We start from the raw sequence: 17,999 nt of genomic DNA, 5'->3' as shown, positions 1-17,999 counted from the left end.
AGCGGTTCCGGGTGGAGATCTCGAAGACCGGAGGCGGCGGAGGGGGAGAGGTCGTCGCCCGGGGCCTGACTCGCGTCTTCCGTGGCGGGTGCACCCAGGGTCCGTGGTGTCCCGGTGCCGGAGTGAAGTACATCTGGGAAGATCGTGTCCTGGGTGCACCGGGCCTGTGCAGAGAAACACACGGAGTAGAGGTGGTGGGAGAATTAGCAGCGCTTACCTTGGATACCTTGGACTTGTGAGCGTCAGCCTGGGATGTTTCCAGCGCGGCTCTCCGCTCTCTCAGCCTCTCCACCAGGTCGCGGATCTGCTTCTCCACGGCCTCCAGAACGTGTCCTCACCTGCACTCGGCAACCACGCTGGCGATGCTAACGGGCTATATGCTAATAGCGGACTCGGGAAATCAAAATAAAACTAGTGATAACAAGGCGCTCTGATTGTTTTTGTTGTAGAATACGATAGGGGATATATTCACACGTTATAGAAATGAAAATGTTGGTGTATGCAATAAGATAAAAGATAAAAAATTTGACGACAAAGAATTAACTTGACGGAGCTCAAACTCAAAACACACGGTGCTGTGTTTACATAGTTTATAAACTATGTTTATAAATGGTAATTTTTCCCCTAACCTTATTCCACTGTGGTCCCTAGACTCTCTTCATAAACCTTGTGATCTGCTACACTTGGGTCAGTGATGCAAAAAGCCATTCTCTCACACAAACAATCTAGCACACGCGCACTCAGTCCCACACGCATGTACACATGCACGTGCTATTCAAACGCGCACTACCGATGCGATTTAATTTAGTTTTTCTAGTTTATCGAGCCTGATTATATATTGTTTTGTTTATTCCCCTTACTCCTACAAACTACTTATTCCGTGTGTTTTTCTTACATGGACAAATGGGGATTTAAAATGAACATGTGAATCTACTGTTGAAAGCCCTGTTACAATGAACTGTGACGTATCTACACGTATCTGACGTATCTTATGGGTTAAAAGAATATATACCAAGAACAAAGAGAAAATTAGTAGTGGAGTCTGAAATTGTTCTATGATTATTTGTTTTTTTTAATCTGATCATTTGTAACATTTTTTCTGTGTTTTATTTGATTGTGGCTATGTATTTATTTATTTATTTTGGTGTAAAGACTAAATTGAGGTTGAATTGAGGTTGAATTTAAGGGGGGGGAGAGAAAAAAAAAGAAAAAAATCAGAGCATTGTTTTTTTTGAAATACAAAACTGTGAGATTGTGTTTGAACTGAAAGACTGCTCCTGCTTGTTTGGGATTTTGTCCTTTAATTTAGTTGTTTAAACTGGGGAAAAAAACTGCTCATTGGGATTTGGGATTTTGTCCTTCAATTCCCATTTGTGGGAAAATTGGGCTGTGGGGATTCAGTTGTGTGTGTGGATTGATATGACACAAAAGCCCTGTTGACTGAATTATAATTTGAACTGAACTGTGAGGAGTTATCCTTGTTATATCAAGGTAAATTACTTGAATGCTTTTGTTTTTTTTCGCTTTGGGTTGAACAATTTTGTGAACAAATTGGAAAAGTGTGTAACTTCTGAAGAAATTACTAAATGGTAACGTTGGTGGAACTGTTTTTTATTTAACCTTGTAGTTTATTATTTTGCCCCCTATTTGAACATTGTAGTTTGTTATTTTGCCCCGGTTTGTTATTTTCCTCCAAAAAAAAAAAAAAAAAGAATTGACACAGAGCCATTTACGCATTTACTGATTTTTATTTTACACATAGTTCACACTTACATCAAAATGACCTCCACACCCTCTCCATCTCCATCCATTTGTGTGGATATTGAAGTCCCTGAAGTGGAAACTCCCATGTGGACATCAACAACCCCCATCACCCCCTTCCCTTACACCCCCATTATGCCCCAAACTGGCCCCCCTGGAACCAGTGTGCAGTTTGCCACTTCCCCGTTGACGGTTAGCACGCCAGTACAAACCCTCACCTGGGAAGCTCCCAGCGCAGAGCATATGCAGATTTGCTCATCACCTGAATCTTCTCCTCCATCTTCTGTGGGACAGCAGGATTTGCCTTGTGAACTTCCCACACCTGGCAGAGGAATTCAACAACTTACCCAACAAGTAAAAGGAGATTTGGACTCCTTAAAAGAGTCTAGCCAGAAACAGGAGAGTGCAATTATTTAACTTACCCGGGAGGTAAAGGACAAGTCTTCTCAACATACAACACACATTTCCAATATGGTCATTAAGATGGAGGACAACCAGCAAAAATTACTCAAGTACATCTCTGATAACAAACAACACGTGGAAAGCGAGATGGATCAATGGACCAAAGCTACCAAACGTATGATTGCAGAAGAACTGACAAATGTGAAGACTGTCCTTGTATCTGAGGTACGTTTCTTGGTTGAACAGCTTCAGGTAGAAATTCAAAAGGATCTTAAAGTCATGCGCAAGAACCTGCAGACTAGTCAAGATGAACTCAACAAAGAACTTCATCAATGTAAAAAACAAATGGAGGAGCTTAGCACTAACTCTCAAAAATTCCAATCAGACTTTACAAAATAATTTGAAATGGAAAGAGAAGAGATAACTGATCAACCAAAAGAGGTATCCTTATCGACACCCGTTTCCCTTTCCTCACCACCCAGCCCAGAAGTACATGCCACCACATCTTCCACTGCTACGGCAGCAAAAAGTGACCATCTTCGACTAACATTCCCCACATTTGGAAGGCCATCCGATGACGCAGACCCTTTAAGTTATTTAACTCAATGTCAGGACTTTTTGGCATTACACCCCTTGTCGGATGTGGATCTTCTGGCTTCTTTTCGCACAGTCTTACATGGAACTGCACGTGACTGGTGGGAAGTTGCTCGCTCTTCCATTTTCTCCTGGACTGAATTCGAAGCAGCTTTCCTCTCTGCTTTTCTTTCAGAGGACTATGAGGACGAGTTGGCTGAGCGAGTCAGGACTAGGACTCAAGGAGAACGAGAACCTATTAGAGATTTTGTTTTTTCCTACCGAGCATTGTGCAAGAGATGGAAGAGCACATTAACGGAATGCGAAATTCTAAAAATGATTTTTAAAAATATTAAACCTCACCTCGCCAGTCAGCTCCGCAGTCGAGTGTCTACAGTGGAAGAATTGGTGAAGTTAGGTCATCAATTAGAAAAGGACTATGAGCAGCAACTCCGGTATGATGGAGGCATACACCCTAAACAACAGTCTATGGCACCCCGACCTCCTGTTAATCGCTCTATGGACAAGTCTCAAGTTCAGTGCTGGCGGTGTAAAGGACACCATTCCCCAGAGAACTGTCCTTATTTTACATCTCTTTCAAGTCAGCCATCCCATCAGCCTCAACCATCTCACAACAAACGACCTCCCCAAAATCCAAAACAGGGTGGGTTACCCTCCCACAACACTGTCTCAGCCACGACTGCATCACCTATCACCTCCAGTCTGAAAACGAACCAGGTTATTGACAACAAACAGTTCCCAGTACCTCAACAGCTAGTAGTCCCTATCACCATTAGCACCTGGAAAGGTAAAGCTATTGTGGACACTGGAGCTAGCTATACTCTTATACATGAGAGTTTATGGAAGGATCTTACAACCCAAGAGAGTCTCCATCCCTGGACCTTAGGGCCTCTATACCTAGCATACGGCGAGGCTGAAATTCGACTTGGGTGGATAAATGTGCAGATTACCCTGCATAACACGAGTATTTCTATGCGGGCTGTAGTCCTTACCTCCACATCCCTGACCTATGTAGCAGTGTTGGGATTAGATTTAATTTTCCTGAGCGGCCTCCAATTTAATGTCGCAGACAGGAAATACTCCTTCAAATGTGCTCCTGAGGAGGAATACTACTTCCAACTGGGACAAGCAAGTATACCTGCAAGTAGAGTTTCATGCCAATGAAAACCAAAGAAATCTAATAGTTCCCAACAAATTCTTTCTTTACTAAGTTAAGTTTCTCCTCCACAACCTCTACGGGCATCTCGAGATGCAGACCCTACCGCAACAGAGGATCAAGTCTTAATTGACAATGCATTAAAAGAAGCGACTTTACCTCACAATGAAGAAATTCAGCTACGCTACCTCTTGGAGTCCCATCAAACGGTGTGTACTCGCCGACCCGGACGTACGACTGTTCTTCAGCACTGTCTGTACACTCGTCATCCGGTACCCATTAAATAACGGCCCTATCGACTCACGTCTGCAAAGCAAGCCATAGTAAAGGAACAGATTGAAGAAATGTTAAAAGCTGGCATCATAGAACCCTCTTATTCAGCATGGGCATCACCAGTTGTCTTGGTCCCCAAGAAAGACGGAAGTCTCAGGTTCTGTGTTGACTATAGAAAGGTCAATGCCCTCACTGAGAGTGATGCATATCCAATTCCTAACATCACAGAGATCCTGGAGTCGCTTTCTGGTGCAGCCATTTTTTCAACTTTAGACCTTAATAGCGGTTATTGGCAGGTACCCATGGAACCTGAGAGCAAGCCGAAGACTGCCTTCATCACGTCAGGGGGGCTGTATCATTTCAATGTCATGCCTTTTGGTCTGAAAAATGCCCCAGCAACCTTTCAAAGGCTGATGGAGATAGTCCTGAGAGAATTGCTTGGAACCATATGTTTCGTCTATATTGACGATATCATCGTTTACTCACCATCTATGACCCAGCATTTCCTTGACATCCAGAGCATCCTTCAACGGTTGAAAACAGCTGGGTTGACATTAAACCTAAAAAAATGCAAGTTTTGTCTTCAGGAGATCAACTTCCTTGGTCACGTAGTGAACGGACAGGGGATTACCGCTGATCCAAGTAAGGTGGAAGCAATCCGCACTTATCCAGTTCCACATAACCTTAAAGAAGTCCAGTGTTTTCTAGGATTGGCTGGGTGGTACCATCGATTCGTGCCAGACTTCTCCAGGATCGCTGAGCCTTTCAACACCCTAAAAAAGAAAGGACAATCATTTCAGTGGACGTCACAATGCCAACAAGCTTTTGAGTATTTAAAAGCATGCCTTACATCACCACCTATCCTTGGACACCCCAATCTCCAACTACCCTTTACAGTGTACACTGACGCAAGCAATACCGGCTTGGGCGCTGTATTAACTCAGCGGAAAGAACAAGGTGGTGAGGAAGTGATCGCCTATGCCAGTAGGACTCTAAATAAAGCTGAGACAAACTATTCTACCACCGAAAAGGAATGTCTTGCAGTGGTGTGGGCTCTGGACAAATGGCAGCATTACTTAGAACCCCAACTGTTCACAGTAATCACTGACCATTCCTCGTTGCAATGGGTGATGAGTTCCACAAAAACAACCAGTCGATTCATCAGATGGGCTCTTCGAGTACAGGAAAGGGAAGTTGAATGTAGCACCTGATGATCTTTCACGAATGTACTACCTACCTGGATGTAGTGTGTACACCAATCAGAACTTCACTGAATTGTGTGCGAAGTGGAATGTGAAGCACAAATTAACCACTGCTTACCACCCGCAAACGAATATGACAGAAAGAGTCAACCATACTCTGAAGTGTATGATAGCTTCCTTCGTAGAAGATAATCACCAAGGTTGGGACCTCTACCTTCCTGAGTTTCGTTTTGCACTCAATACCGCCGTTCAGGAAACAATTGGAATGTCACCCGCTGAGCTCCATCTGGGCAGGAAACTTCAGAGTCCGTTGGACAAATTGTTACATGGACACGACCTTTCACCCTCTGGTCTTTCGTATGAGGTTGTTCATCAGTTGTCTCGGCTACAGAGAAAGGCCAAGGAAAACTGCAAAAGAGCTCAAACAAGACAACTGAGAAGTTATAACAAAAACAGAAGGGATGTCTCCTTCCAGGAGAAAGATCGCATATGGGTTAGAAACTTCCCGCAATCCAGTTCACAACGCCATTTTAGTGCTAAGCTGGCACCAAAATGGAAGGGACCATATCACATAATTCAACAGTTGGGGCCTCTCAACTATCAAGTTGCGCTGAAAACCACAGGAGAAGACGTGCGCACGGTGCATGTATGCAATATGAAACCTTGTTTTCCTACTGCAAGAGAAATGGAGGATCGTACTCAGGAGAAACTCCGGGAAATTTTCCATGAGACCTCGGACGAGGACAAAGATTTCCTTTGATTTTAGCGTGTTTTCTCTCTTAACAACTATGCGTTGTCTTCTCAAGGAGGGGAGAGAGTGGCAGAATGGAAAACTCCGTATGCCACTTGTTTACGTTCACTTTCATTTCACAACTCAATGACGTAAAGGGAGGCGTGAATATCAATTAATGGGAAAAGCAAATATAAGGGCGAGGCTCACACACCTGGGGGGGAGAGACATCACAAGTGAACACAGTTCTCTTGAGAGTTGGGGGAGAGAAGTTGAGGTGGAGTTACCGTGTGGAGTGTGGCTCGTGTTCCTGTCGGCCTGACGCTTCCAGACTTGCTGTGTTTACATTGAGTTCGCGAACGGGCGCAAAGTACCTTCACGCATGAGCTTCATTCAGCCATCCAAACAGGAAAGCCGGTCATAAAAGGATCATCGTTGAGTCCACTGCGGTCCCTAGACACTCTTCATAAACCTTGTGATTTGCTACACTTGGGTCAGTGACGCAAAAAGCCATTCTCTCAAACAAACAATCTAGCACACGTGCACTCAGTCCCACACGCACGTACACATGCACGTGCTATTCATACATGCACTACCAATGCGATTTAATTTAGTTTTTCTAGTTTATCGAGCCTGATTATATATTGTTTTGTTGATTTGTTTATTCCCCTTACTCCTACAAACTACTTATTCATTGTGTTTTTCTTACATGGACAAATGGGGATTTAAAATGGACATGTGAATCTACTGTTGAAAGCCCTGTTACAATGAACTGTGACGTATCTGCACATATCTGACGTATCTTATGGGTTAAAAGAATATATACCAAGAACAAAGAGAAAATTAGTAGTGGAGTCTGAAATTGTTCTATGATTATTAATTTTTTTTATCTGATCATTTGTAACATTTTTTCTTTGTTTTATTTGATTGTGGCTATGTTTTTTTTATTGTTTGGTGTAAAGACTCTGTGAAAATTGAGGCTGTTGAATGTAACAGGTGGTTATTTTAAGCTATCCTGGGTGTTTTTTTTTTTTTGGCAGGCTTATACCTGTCTGGCGCCCGAAAAAGTTTAATTAAAAAACAATTGATCGAAATATTCACTGTAAATTGTTTTCTGGGGGCCCATCACCGTTACAACGGGTCACGACGAGGCGTTCCCCATAGCGACCCCTAGAGGACGCAGTGTCTCGTTCCCTACTCAGGGAACCATGGTTACATACGTAACCTGAGACGTTTTTCTCTAAGGTGGCTTCATGTTCAAACAATGGAAGAAAAAGTACCTGGTGTTGACGGTGGAAGGGAATCTGATGGTGTGCCGAGATGCAGACTCACCACCGGATCAGGTGGTGGCGCTGCAGAGTAACTGTGAGTCCATAGTGGAGGGTAAAGAAATCTTGGATTTGCCCCGTTTGCCCTCTGGAGGCCGCAGAGACAGCTGCTTTGCCCTTATCCTGCCCCAGGACAAGTTCCTCCTTCTGCTCTCAGATAGTCCAGACGAGTGCACGTGAGTTCATGTCAAACTCAATCATGCACTTTAGCTTCTTGAATGATTATCCTTCGTGGGCAAAACATGCACTTTACCTTTTCCAACAGGTGGATGTTAATTTCATTTTATGTTAAGAGAAATTTCAGCAAATGTTAGTGAATGTGATATTAAAGTTTTTGTCTCCAACAGTCAATGGCTGAAGTTACTCAGGAAGGTGAAAGAGGTGAGTTTCTACATTGCATTACCACCAAATATACAGAAAGTCTTATAAACCTGGAAATAAACAGAAATTTAACCATTTACTCAGATTTTTATGCTAAAAAATAAAAATAAGATAAATAATGCACATAGAAGCATTTTCATCTGTAGTCTTATTATTTTGGACCCACTTATGCAATATAAATTAATACTTTAATTCAGCAAGAACACATTAAAATATTGGGCAGCACAACTGTTTGCATCTTTGATAATAATCAGAAATGTTTCTTGAGCAGCAAATCAGCATATTAGAATGAGGATCATCTGACACTGAAGACTGGAGTAATGATGCTGAAAAATGTTACAATACTATACAATCAATTCTACAATTAATAATTTAAAAATATTTTACAATATATTCACATGGGTTGTTGTGTCCTGATAACACTTGTGTGACTTTTTTAGAAGGTTTATGTTATGTTTAGTATTTCATTTCTGGTAATTTTTGTCACAGATTTGAAACAGACATTTGGTTAGACTTTACATGATCATTCAAGTCAATTTAATTATTATTATTATTATTATTATTATTATTATTATTATTATTATTATTATTATTATTATTATTATTATTATTATTATTATTATTATTATTATTATTATTATTATTATTATTATTATTATTATTATTATTATTATTATTATTATTATTATTATTATTATTATTATTATTATTATTATTATTATTATTATTATTATTGCTGTTGATTCTTGGCTCTGAGAAATTTGCACTCTTGGTTAATTAAGTATAGCTTTTTACAGGGAAAACAACACTGTATGCACTCCCCATGAATGCAGTTCAAATGGCTTTTATATGGGGCCAAACAACAGGATTATTTTCAATTAATGTTATGTAATATGTCATGTGGCAGTGCCTTTGCCAGATCCTATATCAATGATAAGTGTTGTAATCTTTCATGAGGGGCAAACCAAACACTTTTCCCTCTTTAATCTTTGGAATAGGAAGCCATGAGCACTCTGTGTTGAGTATGTTTGCACGTTTCAATGGCGTCCTCTTTTTGCTCAGGGTGTGACTTCACCACTCGCCCTAAAGAGACAGCAGAGCATCACACCCTGCATCACGGACAGAGAGCCGCTTCCAGATGTCTCCAGTGACAAAGACCCCTCGTCCCCGCACCTCAGCGACAAGGGCCTGAGCACTCCGCTGGTCCGCTCCAGAGAAAACTCCTTCAGACACAGAGGTGGGCTCAGGCTTGTTAACCGCTTCGGTCATATTCTCATGGTGCTTTGGTAATACCTTTCACACAAATGTTCCCTCTGGAGCAGCGCTGTTCAATCAGAAGAACTAGCTGTTAACATTCCTATTCATGTCAATGTCATTAGACCAAAAAATAACCTTAGAAACTGTTTGGTCAACAACAAGAACAACAACAACAACAACAACAACAACAATAATAATAATAATAATAAAGTTATAATAATTATAATTAAAAGTTATAATAAGTCAATGTGTTATATCACTTAAGGCCTCTAGTGGTCAGCATCTGCAGTAGTTAGTTATGAAGCCACATCTTGATTATAATGGTATTTATCGAAGTATCACTGTCCATGTTCAAATAATCACTATCCATGTGTTTTTTTTTATTTATTTTTTTTATAAGAGCTCATAAATACTTCTTAAATGTTGATAATTAAAGGACAACAATCTCCTGTAATGTCAGTCATTCCATGTTAAGCCTCTCTCTCTCGCTCTCTCGCTCTCTCTCTCTCTCTCTCTGTCTCTCTCTCTCTGCTATAATCTGTTTAAGCATGTTTTTCTGCTTATTCTTTCTACTATGTGCAGTATTTAGGTCTCTCTTAAAATGGCGATTGCCGAAAGACTACAAATGAGTCACAGCAAAGCTTAATATTTCATTTAAAATGTGTGTGTATGTATGTGTATGTATGTGTATATATATATATATATATATATATATATAGCTGTTCATGTTAAATATGTAACGGTGAATGCAGAAATTAACATTAACAAATTAACCAAATTTTAAAAAGTACTGTACATCTGAACTATTGCATTTAAATAAATAAATGTAAAGTGTTTCTATTTTCCAGTAAACAGTTCAAAGGTGCAATACTGTGTGCTTTATGTTATTCACAATGATGATGTTATCAGCCACATCACCAAAATAGCTAACTATTAATTATGAACAATTTATTATATGTAAAAGCAATTTATAAAGATGTTTATTACAAAATAAACTATACGAAATAAAATAACACAAATAAATAAGTTGTTTATGAGTGTAGGGAAACTCAGTTAGGTCACTGCAGTGCAATAAGTGATCAAGAGCTCTGTTGCTGCAATTTTTCTCTCCATGGTAACAATGCACTATAATGCACAATAAGCTGGTTTGTCAACTGCCAATAAACAACACAAGATGATAGACCTATAGAAAAAAATATTTGAATCTTTTTCTTTTCTCTTTCCAACAAAAAAAACGAGAACGTTCTCTTAAAGAGACAGTGGCAAGGAAATGAACACAAAGAGTATGTTGCCATATGGTTACACCATGCGGTAGAGGGTTAAACATATAGATTGAAGGTTAAATATTTAACTGAATGAAACATACAGAATGTACTGCATGTTAGCTTTGCTTATTGTGCCCAAGAGCATTATCTCTTGAAGTTCAAACATAATGCTAATTAAAACTATGCTTCTGTTGCTGTCAGCATACAGCCAATTGTGCTCATGGACCTTTCACGAGCCTGTCTCTCCCACTTCCCTTCCTGTCAGCTAAAGGCAAAAAGCACCAAAAAAAAAAAAAAAAAAAAAAAAAAAAGCTATGCTCCTAAGTTGTTTGAACTAATGTTTTGGGAAACACTAAATATGTAACTATGGAACTTCTGACCCTAGTTGTCTAACGATGCTTTTTAGGAAATGCACCCTGATTGCTGAATCTGACTTTAAGATTATGGGTAGTTTTTCCGTTCCTACTCTCTGTTCCTTACTGAAAGGTTTATTTTGAATCCTCTTAGGTAACACTGTACGTGTCAGACTCTGTTCCTTGTTTTGTGTGTGTTTTGCTCCCCATGTGCCTTCCTTGCCCTTATTTGGTCCTTCCTGTTCCTGTCCCCATTTAGTTCTATTAGTTCCAGGCGTTCCTTGTTATTAGTTATCCTCCTCACCTGTCTGCACCTTGTTATCTGCCCTATTTGAGTTGTAACCCGTGCGGTTCTCCCTCCCATTCGCTACGTGTGTTTTCCTTGTTCCCTGGATGTTATTAAAATCTATATGTTTGAATTCCACTCCTCGTCTCCTCGCTCCTTCGTCTCCGTGCTCCTCGCAGTAGCGAACCGTGACAGTACGTACATGCTGGCTACAATTACCTGTCAATTTGTATTTTAAAACATCTGTCATTTAGTCAGTCAAATACACTCATGCAGTTCAGCTCTTGCTATAACATGCTGTTCGTTTCGGTTGGTTGTAAAACATGTTAGTGTTTAAATCGTGTCTTTTTGCCAATAGGAGTTTTAGATATCATAATAACATCGTCTGAGCTTGGTCACTTTGTTTTGTTTGAATTTGAGTAGGAGAAAGGTGGCAGCTTAACTGTGTCAGGAACAGTGTTGTCAATAACAGTAATAAAGTGGGCTCAAGTGCCGCCACTGCTCTCTAATCTATGTAAACATTGACTCAAACATAGCACATAATGAACAGCCTCAGTGTTTGAGTCTACAAGGTCAGCATGTTTATGATGTTCACTTATCTACAACTGTTTCTGTTGTGAACTTTAGGCAGCATAAACCAGCGGCCTCCCCGCAGCCCCACCGCGGCTGTGCCCCTTCGCTCTGCAGACTGTCTGCGGCACGGAAACAGCAGCGATGCCCGGGCCGTGAGAGCGGTCTGTCTGCTGATGGGTGGAGCAGCCGCATCCTCGGCACTGGGATACCTCAACTCCTGTCCATCCGCCTCCTCCAACATGGCCGTCCACGCTCCTGAAGTGACCCACTCCACAGCGTTATCGGAGATGGGGGGAGGCAGCTCTTACCATGCCTGCAGCCAAGCCATAGAGTCACCACATTTGAATAGCTTCGACTTTGAGGGAGATTCAGATTTTGATGCTTTTGACTGTGGAGGGTTTGCTTTTTAATGGAATATGTTTACCTTATTCGCAGGGTTCCCACAGTCGTGGAAGTGTTAGGGAATTTGACAATTGTTATTTTCAGGTCCAAGAAAGGCATGGGAATGAATAAACTCTTTAAAAAGTCATGCAAATTCCTGTAGTGGATATGTCTACAGCAGTGGTTCTCAAACCTGTCCTGGAGTAGCCCCAGCCCTGCACATTTTGTATGTCTACCTCATCTATCACACCTGATTCAACTCTTCAGCTCATTAGTGGATTAGTGGAAGTGGGTGTGTCAGATATAGGGAGACATGCAAAATGTGCAGTGCTGGGGTACTTCATGGAGAGGTTTGAGAACCACTGGTCTACAGGGTTGTTGTTTTTTCTTTTTCTTTTCAAGCATAGTAGTTAAAAGCAACTGGAAAAAAGTCATACGCATTCATTGTCCAAATGATTTTGGATGCTGCATACACAGTTGTTTGTTAATCTCTTTTCAGCAGAAGACAAAAAAATTTGAATTAGAACATGTGAAGATGCAAATGATTATATTGGAAAATTAAGCCTATTTTTACGACCATTATAATTTCATGCATTGTGATTTTATGTTCATGAGAATTTATCACATCCCCCTTTATACAAAATACTATTTCTAATATTTTTCTTTTAATACTTGCATGAAATATGACCCAGAAATCTCCTAGACAGGTTTTGTGAGAGTCATCCACCTGTGCCCCTTTTAACTTGTATGTTGTGGCTATTGTGTGTTTCAAATATAATACACATTATGTTCCAATAATAATGTTGCTTTATAACTTTATTATAATAATGTATCTTAGAACTCTTAACCCCTTTTTTATTTCTTATTTATCTAATTCAAATGAAAGGGTTCAAATGTTTTATTATGTATATGTCAGACATTTGTGGATACAGTGATGTAGTTTATTTTGAAGGCAAAAAATAGTCATTATCACTGTAGTACTTTAAAAGGATTTTATTGTGACAAGACTCATTTACTTTTACAAGGTTTTTAAAAACTTGTCATGTGCCCTTTTCTGTGATTTCTGGCCACTTTGCATAATTCTTGTTCTTAACAAAATAGATCTACAGAATTATTATATTCATTTTTTCCTCATCTTTTTGCTCACATAGTTTCTCTTGGATGGTGAGTTTGTGTAAGTGAGATCATAGGTGAGTGTTTATTAAACATTTATAATGTCGTGTCATAGTGAGTGTGAGTCAATTCATCTGTCATTCTGCTGAGTCAGAAGGATCATGTTTACACTGCAGTACATGACTAAGCCAAAAGTTAAGCAGAGGGTGATAAAGCAGATTTACTGGAGACAACATTTAAAAGCATACTGGGGGACAAATGCACATATCTTTCTTTCATATCATTTCATGTCATACAGATCTCTGTATTACCTATGTGATGATATAAAGAAGAGAAGGAAGCCATGAAACACCATGCTCCTGATCTGGTGTGTTTGAAGTTGGAAAACATGTTGTTTGAAGGTCCATTCACACCAAGGACATATGAATTGATCGATCTAACTTTAAGAAAAGAGTGAAGTCCACACTACAACTATAACGATAATGCAACAGAGGAACGGTATCGTTGGAATCACTTTCACTGACACTGACAGCCAATCAGACTCCACCAGGTATTAAAGAGCTTCAGAATGTTATTTTGCTTTAGCGTGAATGCTAATATAGTTATCTTTATCTTTATATTTCACACCATTCTTTACTACAATACGTCATCATTGCATAATGTTTTATAATGTACTACAATACTGAGCTGCAGATATCGGCCACTATTTGCAATTAGTATGAATTGCAGAAAATACTGCTATTTTAACATAGTGTAAATAGAATCCATTGCAATTTGCACTTAGTGTAAATGGCAACCATTGCTAAGTAAATACTGCTATTTTCCCTTAATATAAATAGCATCTAATTGCTATTTACACTTAGTGTAAATAGACGCTGCCTATATTTGAATAAACATTGTGAATAGTGTCATGATTATAATGTACTTTTTAATTGCTTATATAGTTTCCTAAAAACTGTCCCTGCATCCTAATTTCTGTACTACCCATCCTAAATAGTATGTGAGATTAGAATATGTGTGTCCCAAAGCATAATATGTTGAAAAGAGTATGCCAAAAGTTCCCGGATGGTCTACTATTTCAGGTAGATTTTTGAAGTGTGGATCCGTGCACACTCTAATGGCTAATATTGCCCACAATCCATTGCGCTTTGGCGAAGGATTCAGTTCAGAACTACAAACATGAATAAAAAGCATTAAAAAAACTACAAACATGGTGGATGTGTGTAACTGACGGTACTTAGAGAGGTTTAGATAAAGGGTTTTGAGTTACTAATAATCAACATTTAGCCTGGTCAAAATGTTTATTGTATGTTATCTGTGTTATATTTCATCTGCAAGAACAGTGTGAGCTTTGATTATCATCCGTTTGGCTATTAACTTTTAAATGCATCATTATGCAAAATAATATGAGCAGATTTCTCCGCATAAAGACCCATGGCTGGCAGACCAACATGCTACTACTTTTCTCTCCGATACAGTAGGAAGTTAAATGAAATGAAATGTGTAGGATGTTAATTGTGACAAGATGATTGAGAGGCCAGTTTACAGTGACAGGGAGCATGTAACTGTGCAAGAGAGCGGTCCGTTATAGACACAATTGTATGATGTGATAGTATGTCCCACAGCTTGCCTACTCTTCTACTAAACTCTCAAAAGTGTGTACTTTTTCTTCACCAAAACAGAACATACTTTAAGGCTGTAGTATAAGTAGGCACATTGGGACACAGCATCCCTGCTAAAAAAAAAAGAAAGAAACCATCACAGAATTTGTAATGGTTTTACTGGTTATAATGGGACTTGTACTGGTTTTAATGGAAACTGTAATGGAGCCTATTATTCTCTACTGGTAATTGGTCACCTTCTATTATTGGCTTGTTAAAATCACTAAATCCTAATGGAATATGTCCCAAAACACTACAGGAAACCATTTTTAATGTAAAGTTGATGGTTTGTAATGTTTGTAATGGTATTTGTAGTGGAAACCATTAGAATTTCTGTGATGGTTTCTACTGTTTTTTTTTTTTTTCAGCAGGGATGTCACTATGTCCGAAATCACACTCTGTCTGAGTATATACTACTGAGCAGATGCTACTAAGATCATAAACTAAAAAAAAGGTATGTTTAATTTACATGACTTAAGAATGAACATCAGTTCCATGTCAATAAATTCAGTAAAACAAACATAATTTCTTCATGTAACTTCAACATCATAAAATGCAGCTATTTGTGATTTTATATTGTTCCCTGACAGGAATTAATTCAATTTTCTATATATATATTTTTATTTTTTTCACATCACTGAATCATAAAATAGTACTAGCTATCTAAACTGTTAGTGACCAATAGCACGTATTAGCATGCTAAATGCTAAGTGTGCTCATCAAGTAAAGCATGCAGACTTATATGGCTGCGTCCGAAACCACCTACTTCTCTACTATATAGTAGGTGAAAAGCAGTAGGCGAGCGAATAAGTATGTCCGAATCCTTAGTATTCATAAAAGAGTAGTCGAGAAGTTCCCGGATGTCCTACTGCTTCTGCCCAGCTTCTTGAGTGCTCGTCGATGGATACTTTTCTCTCCCAGGAGGCCACGCGAGAGGATACATCATAAAGAAGAAGAGGATGCGCCATAATCGAACATGGCGGAAAATTTGGATGAGGGTGTTTACAAATGTACGTATTACAAACCAAAAACACGGTTCCTTATTTTAAATTCGCATTTGTTGAACTACTTTAGAGCAAATTGTTGAAAGTGTAAAGATGCTAAATGGTATAGTATAGTTGTGATGTTGCTTTAAAAAAACGTGTTATTATGTATAGCTAACAGGGGGGCTCCAAAGTAGATTTACATACATTTTAAACCATATACATCTTAAATACGATTACTAAATGTCTATTTAATATCTGGTAGGAAAATCTTCGATATGAATTTCATACAAGTATGTCTAATAGGTGCTAGATATGAAGTAGACATCTGAGTGATGTATATGTGTGTTATTGTGTAGTACAATTCGCTGTTGTCAGCACTGTTTGTAATAGATGAATGTAAGTAATGTAAATAAATTTCCATAAAGTAACTAAATATAAGTAATCTATTTTATTTGTCCATTAGTACTGCAGACATCTGAGTGATGTATATGTGTGTTATTGTGTTATTGTTTGCAATAGATGAATGTCAGTAATGTAAATACATTTCCATAAAGTAACTAAATATAAGTAATCTATTTTATTTGTCCATTAGTACTGTTGAAAAATTGAGGAACATTTGTGTTGGATAAAAAGCTACTTAACACATCATCAACTACCTCAGAATGTAAATGTAGTTTTGAGCACACAAATCTCAGAGGTAACTTGACTCTTGTCTGGATGTTACAGGGACAGATGAGCACACACGTCTGCTTATCCGGTGGAGAGCGGCTAATGAAGCCCTCTTCACCAGAAAGCGGAATGCTGCCATCAAAGGCTTTGAGTGAGTATACTACAGAAATGAATAAAACATCTTTTAAATCTTAAGTTGAGGTTTATTTTAATTATTGTAATTTCAAACAAAGTTATCACAGCACTTTTCTGATTCTTGATTCCTGTGCATTTGCTGCAGTTCTTTTGTGGTGGAGCAGGACCTGCAAGGAAAGGTGATGGTGGCATTTGTGAAAAAAAAGGGAAAACCTGAAACAAAAATATAAATAAGATCATTCTGTTACTTCTAATACAGAAATCAAAGGACATTGTGCTGTTAAAATGATCTGAAATGTTTCTGCAGACTGGTGTGAGCAGTGAGGATGGAGAAGTCCACAGCAGCATCCTGGAAATGGTCCAGTGCCATGGATGAGACGCTCCATCTCTCCACCTCTTACTGTCTCATCTGGACCGGATGTTGCTGTGGTCTCTTCATCCTCAGTGACCCCAGAGAGAGCGAGAGTATCTAGAGAAAAAACAAGACACTGAGGATGTGAGTTTGGTCAAGTTTGTCCTGCTGGCTTGTTCATACAACATCAGTCAATGAAACCTGAGTTTCAGAAGCTTTAAAAGCATCATCAAATAAAGTCATGAAGCTTCTGAAAGTCAGTCACAGTTCTCTTATTACAGGGACCCCAATCCCCCAGCAGCCACCTGGAGTAAAGAGCCTTGCTGAAGGACACACCAGTGATGACGACTGCAGAGATCGAACCAGCAACCTTCTGCTTACCAGTTCAGTGGTTTTGCCCACTAAACCACAAAAGTAATGAAGCTATGACAAAAATTAGCATGTAATTGTACACCAAGATTACGGACAGATGAAGCAGGCTTAACATGAACCCCGTCAATTTCAAAGGACAGGTCAATCCTTTTGACTGAGGTAGCAGAGCCAATCATCAATATTTCAGTTTTGTTATTATTTAGTTTAAGGAAATTCAAGGACATCCAATGCTTGATATCCCTGATGCATGCAGTAAGTGAGTCAGGCAGTGATGACCTATCAGAGCTGGTGGTTAGGTAAATTTGAATGTCATCAGCATAGCAGTGAAATTGAAGTCCATGCATGCGTATGATGTCACCAAGTGGATATATATAAATGATAAACAGAAGTGGACCAAGAACTGAACCTTGAGGCACACCCTGTGAAACTGGAGCAGTGGTAGATTTATACCCTTGTATGGTGATATAATATTTTCTATCACTGATGTAGGAAATGAGCCAGGAAAGAGCTGAACCAGTGATACCGATATCAGAAAGGCGAGAGATGAGTATTTCATGGCAGACTGTGTCAAATGCAGAGCTTAGATCAAGAAGAATCAAGATGTTTATTAACCCAGAATCCATGGACCGAAGAATGTCATTAACCACACGAAGAAGAGCAGTTTCAGTGCTATGTGACGAACGAAATCCGTCACTGAAATCCGGACTGAAAAGGTTCAAAAAGGCCATTAGCATTTAAGTAAGATTTCAACTGTGAAGCCACAACTTTT

At 39.3% G+C, this 17,999-nt stretch overlaps 1 protein-coding gene and 1 long non-coding RNA gene across 2 annotated transcripts in view; both read left to right on the top strand.

Annotated features, from left to right (window-relative positions):
- The window catches only part of LOC107689292 (uncharacterized), a 20,796-nt gene extending 8,626 nt beyond the window's left edge, over positions 1-12,170 (top strand). The window contains exons 2-5 of the mRNA XM_016487233.1: positions 7,364-7,622; positions 7,794-7,827; positions 8,890-9,064; positions 11,616-12,170. Coding sequence (XP_016342719.1) covers positions 7,364-7,622; positions 7,794-7,827; positions 8,890-9,064; positions 11,616-11,971 — 824 coding nt within the window. The 3' untranslated portion in view covers positions 11,972-12,170. The remainder of the gene's footprint in view (positions 1-7,363; positions 7,623-7,793; positions 7,828-8,889; positions 9,065-11,615) is intronic.
- Positions 12,171-15,568: 3,398 nt separating this feature from the next.
- Positions 15,569-16,685, top strand: LOC107689294 (uncharacterized). Its single transcript, XR_001634319.1, has 3 exons — positions 15,569-15,726; positions 16,429-16,522; positions 16,652-16,685. It is a non-coding gene; the product is annotated as an uncharacterized LOC107689294 (long non-coding RNA).
- Positions 16,686-17,999: the final 1,314 nt, after the last annotated feature.

Source organism: Sinocyclocheilus anshuiensis, unplaced genomic scaffold (assembly GCF_001515605.1).
Source record: "Sinocyclocheilus anshuiensis isolate Anshui unplaced genomic scaffold, SAMN03320099.WGS_v1.1 scaffold1407, whole genome shotgun sequence".
In the NCBI taxonomy this organism is placed as follows: domain Eukaryota; kingdom Metazoa; phylum Chordata; class Actinopteri; order Cypriniformes; family Cyprinidae; genus Sinocyclocheilus; species Sinocyclocheilus anshuiensis.
This window is presented reverse-complemented; position numbering and strand designations above follow the sequence as displayed.